The 7,028-nt window shown below is 34.2% G+C and overlaps 1 protein-coding gene across 4 annotated transcripts in view; it reads left to right on the forward strand.

The window, feature by feature from the left end:
- The window catches only part of SRSF10 (serine/arginine-rich splicing factor 10), an 11,564-nt gene extending 7,913 nt beyond the window's left edge, over positions 1-3,651 (forward strand). The window contains exon 5 of one of the 4 annotated variants that reach the window (XM_006883518.1): positions 3,083-3,651. In XM_006883518.1, the coding sequence (XP_006883580.1) occupies positions 3,083-3,143 (61 nt within the window). In that variant the 3' untranslated portion in view covers positions 3,144-3,651. Of the gene's footprint in view, positions 1-2,846 lie in introns of all 4 variants that reach the window. The other 3 variants (XM_006883515.1, XM_006883517.1, XM_006883516.1) reach the window with 3 other exon arrangements.
- Positions 3,652-7,028: the final 3,377 nt, after the last annotated feature.

Genomic DNA, 7,028 nt, shown 5'->3' on the forward strand with positions numbered 1-7,028 from the left:
AAAACACTTGTTAGTTTTCCCTGTACTAGGCAATGGTTATAATTAAAATGATATGCTGTTGAGAAGCCACTCTTAAGAGTCCAGTTTGTTTAATGTTATGGGCAGCTACCAATTTGTGGTGTCTCTGTATATTTTTGTAAAGACTCATTTTTTATGCTTGAAATATTGGTGAAAAGATGTTGGTTGACCATAATTTGCAACATTGTCTTACTAAAATTAAATTTTCATATCCATATTGGTAGAACTGTTTAACCTAGAAATGTAGTCTGTTGATAAGTTAGAATGATACAAAAGTGAGGTTATAGCCACAGGACAGCACTGCCTGCTCAGACACATTTAGGTTCAGGGTGGACCTTTATGACTTAAGATACCAAGGCCCATGATAAAAGCTTACTTCAGTTTGCAGTGTAGAATAGTTCTTTTGTTAACCCTTTTATCATGGGAGTGATGCCAACTGGATTAAGGTAGTATTTTCAGGGAGGTTGCATTTTTGAATGAAACATGGAGCCTTCACTGTTTGGTAGATTTGGTTTCTTGGGATTTCTTTCCTGGTTTCTGTGAATAAAAGAAATATCAGTGGAAAATATACCTTAAATTTGAGCAGATCAATAATGGCAGAAAAAATTTCAAGAAAAAAATGTTTGTGGTTACTGAAAATTTTAAAGGGCATTGTTGGATATAATATTTCATTTTCTTACTGCTATTAGATACAAGTAGATTGTTTGAAAGTTTTGTTTGTGTCTGGATAGTAAGAACTGTTTTGATGCTTATAGCACTTGGTGTGTGCATTTGTATCAAAATCTCTTTACCTCTTTATAAAAGAGGTTTGCTCTTTACACCTAAAGTTTATTTAATGTGAGGCAAGTGGAAAGACAACACTCCCGTTACTAGTTGATTCTGTGGTGCCTGAAATTAAAAAAAAAAAATGGAAACAATTAATGCTAAGCAAGAGTGACCTCTCTAAGTTAATTATCATTGTAGACCTGACTAAAAATGAGGCCCATAACCATTTATAATTTCTAGTGTTTCTTTGAAACATCATTTTGTGGAAAATAACAGTAACTTGACCTATCTAATTTCATTTCTGAACAAAAGCTAGCATCTTTAAACTCATACATAGCTTGCTTGCTTACAGATAAAAGAAATATTGAGAGGCAATTCCTTTTGGAGGAGTACTGTTTTCAGTTTTTATTTTAGTTATTTAGGCCTGCCTGTAAAGAACAACAGATGGTTTTTAAATACTGTTTGTGGAATGTGTTTTGAGGGATTAATTCTAGAACCTTTGTATATTTGATAGTATTTCTAACTTTCATTTCTTTACTGTTTGCAGTTATATTGTTCATGTTCTGCTATGCAATCATTTATATGCACGTTTCTTTTAATTTTTTAGATTTTCCTGGATGTATAGTTTAAACAAAAAGTATTTAAAACTGTAGCCGTAGTTTGCAATTCTAGCAAAGAGGAAAGTTGTGGGGTTAAACTTTGTATTTTCTTTCTTATAGAAGCTTCTAAAAAGGTATTTTTATATGTTCTTTTTAACAAATATTGTGTACAACCTTTAAAACATCAATGTTTGGATCAAAAACAAGACCCAACTTATTTTCCGCTTGCTGTAAATTAAGCAAACATGCTATAATAAAAACAAAATGAAGGAAATAATGATTAACTGGAATTATTATAGTTTGGAATACGATTCTAAAGTGACAAAACCATACTTTGTAGACGTAGGACTATTTTTAATCGGTGTTCCACTAGGCACAGATAACTTTGGAAATGATAGAACTTGCCAGAAAGCTGCATTATTTTGCATAATATTTTAAAATTTCATAATACAGTGTTAAAGTTATTTCACAATTGCTCCTTAAGCCTCTGGTTAAATAACTTCGAGGTTATTTGGTATTGAGATAATGTGTTAAAATGAAAATTAGGGCAGCTAAGTAAGTGTATTTTCATGGTTGCATGGACCATTATTTCTGCTTTCCCCTTTTTTAAACATGATACATACAACCTTATGGTGTTTGGTTTTGACATGGTTGAAAATATTTTTACATTAAAATTTGAGCGGTTTTAAGTGATAACCAGTTTGGGGAAATTATTTCAGTATTCTGTGGTTTGAATTCTAGCTGCTTGATAATGACAGTTATTAGAGCTTTTCTTGTAGTATTTTTGATGTGCCAGACACTGTTCTAAAATCTTTGCACATTAAACTCTTTACACTTCACAAAACCCTATGGAAAAGGTACTTTTATTATCTCCATATCATCACCAATGAGGAAAGTAAGGTTCTAAGACATTATATAGACACAAAGGTTTTGAATGTCAGAGCCATTCTTTAAGTCGAGGCCTGATTCTTAGATGGATTTTTTTTTTTTTAAGTACTATCATTTGAAGGGGGGAAAAATAGAATTTTTTCCTAATAGCAGTACGAAACATGGAATAGACTATATGATAATAAGCAATATTGATTCTAAAAGTCAAGAGATAGCTCATTGAAATTGTTCTCATTTTTAAAAAATTGAAGTAATGTTCTAATTTTTGTTTGCCTCACTTATTTTTAAACTGGCTATTTTCTTAAGAGCTTTATATGTTTATCAAGTTTCAAAAGGACTGTATTATAATTGAAGTCATAATTGCTAGGATCCTGCTGATATTTGATAAGGGTCCTTACACACTGTTCAAAGTTAACTTTGGGTTGAATAGTTGAGTACCGGAATCCCTGAATTACCTAATGTGTGTCTGGCACTGAGCTCAATATTAAATTGAGTAGATCTTACGAAGATTCAGGTGAGGGTTCATAGTTCACCTCTTTTTTTTAACTTAAGATCTCTCTGCATTTTTTTTTAAAGCCAAGTAAGCAAGAAGAAAAATGACAGATAATGCTTCAGTGAGAAAGTAAAGGTGCTACATAGAGTATGAGCTGATAAGTTACAACCCAGGAAAAAGACCTGGGAACTATTGTACTATTTTTCTCTTGAAAATTTGGCCCAGTAAGCTGCTACATCCAGTTCAACTAACAAAATCCTGTATACCACAGAGAAGAATAAAGAAAACCAAACTGACAAACATCCTTCTTTTATTTAAGACCAAACTGCAGCTGGAATACCCAGTACAGTTCTTCTTACTACACTTCAAGAAAGATCTGAGAAAGCGGAAAAAGAACCAAAGAAGGGCAGTTCAAGCGACCAAAGGGTGGGTGGAAGGTGCTGCAGTATGAATACTGTATGAATATTTTGACTCTGGTCTGAAAAGATAAAAGAATGTCATTGAAAACTACATGGAATAATTGAAGTCCCTTCAAGTTTGAAAGTAAGCATTTTAGGACAAATAAAAGGAAATTCAACTTTGTATTTGTGAAAACTAATCCCTAAATATGAATAGGTTTCTATTGATTCATGAATAATAGGCCCATAATTAATTTACTGAAAACTAGGATGTCTGAATATTAAGGAAGACAGCCATAGTCTCTTACAGTGCCTCTATTGGTCTGTCTGAAACTGAATTGGGTGGGAAAAGGTCTGGTCCAGTATAAACTTTCTTGATTGTCAGTTCCTTTTTTGCTATTATCGACAGATTTTTGCCTTTGTTTATTTTGGTGCCAGTGTTTCTGCTTAATTGTTTGCTTTGTTGGCATCTTGAGTTTATTTACTTGTACACCATAAGCCGTTTACATCTTAAACTACTCTTTTCCAAGTATAATACTTGACAGACAGCCAAGAGGGTCTTCTCTTTCATAGTATATTCAGCAAACCTTTAAGCCCTTAGTGTGGGCAGAACATTGTACTGGGTAACTGGGGAAAAAGTAGATGTTCATTTACTCAGATAATGTCTTCTGAGCACAGTCTAGTGAGTCATTACAGTACAGCCTCATTGTTGTGTTTGAGGTGTCTTCATAACTATTTTACAACACTCATCCTAATGTAATTGTAAAGCCAGATATGCTATCAAAGATAAGTAATTTTTGTGGTTATCTGCCATTTAAAAATATCCAGTATTTTTGTTTGCATCCCATTAATACAAATAATGAGAAATGATTTGTTTTAATCTGTAATAAACTGATTTATTGTGCAGTGACTGTGATATATTAGAGTTAAATTGTTAACTCTGCCTCCTCAAAACACATACTAGGAAATAATCCCCAAGATAAGTATTTAATTTTGCATTAGATATAAAGGAGAGACTGGGTGCTAAAATTAGATTACTTTGAGGCAGATAGCTGTTATCCCCAGTTGATTTAGTATGTTCTGTAATTGAGAAAATGTTCACCAAATTTACTTTCTAGTGATTTACATGTACATTTTATAGGGGACATGTTCTATGTATAGTGAATAAATAACTTTTTTAGTATCACAAAATGTTTTGGATTTCTTAGTTCCTTATTTTAGGATATGAAGTTTGTTTACCTCTACACTCCCATCACTTGCTTACATAATTTTTTATCATTATTTCGTGGAACATTTATTCCTCAAAATTCAGAAGTGACTATGAACCCTTTGTAAAGATATTGAAAGTATAGCAGGATACATATAACTAAACCGAACCTTCTGGCACCAAATCCGTTCAGACTCATCAGCCTTCTAGTTAAACAGTCCTTTGTTTCTGGGGCTGTATGTCTGAACAGCAAGATGACCTCATCTTCCCCACATAGCAAGTAGCTAGTAGGTTCAAATCACTCACCTTTTGCTTAATCACTAAATGCTTTAGTCATTGTAAGAGTTGGGACATGGAGGTATTAATCTTCTTTTTAATTTACAGTAAATTTTACACCCCCACCCCCCCCACCCCCCGCCAAGATCATACCGCAAAATTTTGCATTAGTCAGTGGCCTCTCACCATTTGGTTCATTTCTTTATAATTGTTTCTAGCAAATAATTTTTAATAGCTTGATTATTGTTATGTATCACAACCTACTCATAGCTGACCCTCCTGCAAGTTTTCAGAGGCAGTTAATCATACAGATTATCCCATCCTCCTGGGGAGCAGCTGGTGGATTCGAACCAGGTTTCTTCAGTCTTGCAGCACAGCTTAACACTAGGTGGCCTTAAACTCATGTCCCTTATAATTATTTTGTCCCGAATTTTCTTTTGAATCTGCTGAGGATTTTGATTATAGGAAATACTGAGTACTTTATGACTTTGTTTTACTCGCCTTTCTGTGTGTGTTGAGTAGGTAACTATTAGCAAGTGTGGTTTAGCAGCTGTTGAATTGGGATTAATTGCTTAACTTGCGTCTTGAAGCACTTAACATGCAAAATCCCCAAAAACACCTTCCTCAGTCTCACTTCTCCGGAGTTCAATGCATAGCTGACTCTACCTCCATTGTTGCACAGGAGCTTGTCCATCATTCTGCTGTGGAGCAACTGCCTTTTCTGTTGGAGTCCCTGTTCAATAGTTGGCATTTCAGTTCCTGCCAAAGAGCTAAAAACACTCTTAGAAGAGTGGTAGTTTTTAGGTGCCTTTGATAACCACCTGATGAACAAAAGATCTGAACCCTCTTCTATCTTGTGCATTCTTGACATGAGTCCATTGAAGCAGTTACCATGTCAGTCCACCTATTTTATAGATGAGAACGTTATCCTGCATTGCATAGAATGGGTTGGTTTTGGTGGTGGTGGTTTTTTTTTTTGGCAGTTTCACTTTGACAAACCTTTAATAAGAACCCGTAATCAAGGATGCTTCAGCTGTTGTAACACAACAATTGCAAAGCCTGGTTTTCCAAATTTCAGACAATTTGAACATTTTCTTTACAGCACAATGAAGAAATTCTCGAATAATGTTTCACCTGCAGTTTTTAGGAGTCCAAGAGGATAAAATGGATCCATTTAGATAATTCATAAATAATGAATTATAATGTATTGGTGTCTTCAGTTGACACTCTGCTTGTTAATAAGCGTTTTTATTTCCTGCTTCTTCCTACAGTATTGCTTACGTTGAATTTCTGTGTTTTACCTGTTTAAAGCTCAGAATGAAACCGTTTAAAATTCATGGCATTGAGAGTTGACTGTAGTTTGTAAAAAAACCCTCATGTCTATAGATTTTTTTTTTCATCACATGCTGAGAGATGGCATGAACACTCACCTGGCTATATATAGTAGCATAAAGAGATATGGCAAGACTTAAGATGGGAGTCATTTTGTTGTTGGGTGGGGTGGGTTTTAGTATTTACAATTTAGAGAGGGGGGAGTACCTGACCCATTCTGTCCCTCATGGTTTGTGGCAACAACTTTGGTTTCTCTTAGTTCTGCCTTATAAATTTGTGATGAGAATTGAAAACAGCTAACCTTTTAGAATATATGCAAAAGCCCATTTTTTTCCCATTATCTTCTGCACTTTGGGGGAAAGTAAGTTTGTCAAGAAAAGGAAAGGTATATGGACCTGAATTCTCTTATACTAGGGCTGAGTACAAACACAGGAGGTTTAGTTCCCCTGAACATGGGAAATACCTATCACCATACTTCATGTAGGGTATTATGTAGTATTTTGCAAGGTAGATGTTAGCAGAAAAGCCTTTTGTTACTCTTACCATCCATCTTCTGAACACTTGGATTTGCTAATTTGGCCTGTATCAGGCACATATAATTTATATAGGCATTCAACTGTCTAGTAAAATTCTCAACAGTACAGAAAAACTTGACAATACTTGGGAGTTGCTATTTGTTGAAATTACATTAAGAACATAACCAGAAAATAAATGGCTCTTTCCTCTAAATACCATTCCATAGGAAAACATAAATAGGATCCTTTGTAAAGTTCAACATCAGGAAATGATTGTTTTCTTAAAACTTAAGTCCTTTAATTTTGGCTAATTATGTGCATCTTCAAAGTAAACATTAGTTAAACCACTGGGAAGGAAATTTTATTTTTAATTTCATGTTTCAAATTCTCAAAGATTTATTAAGTACAACATAAATTTGTCTTTAGCATAGCAATATTAGCCTTGGACAATATATATTTTCCCTGGAGAAAGGAAACTTCGCCATTCTGCTTATAAACAAAGAGCAGCCAAGCCAAAAAACTGGGCCTTTTGGGATT

This window comes from Elephantulus edwardii, unplaced genomic scaffold (genome assembly GCF_000299155.1).
Source record: "Elephantulus edwardii isolate Elephantulus edwardi_28Jun2011 unplaced genomic scaffold, EleEdw1.0 scaffold00028, whole genome shotgun sequence".
In the NCBI taxonomy this organism is placed as follows: Eukaryota; Metazoa; Chordata; class Mammalia; order Macroscelidea; family Macroscelididae; genus Elephantulus; species Elephantulus edwardii.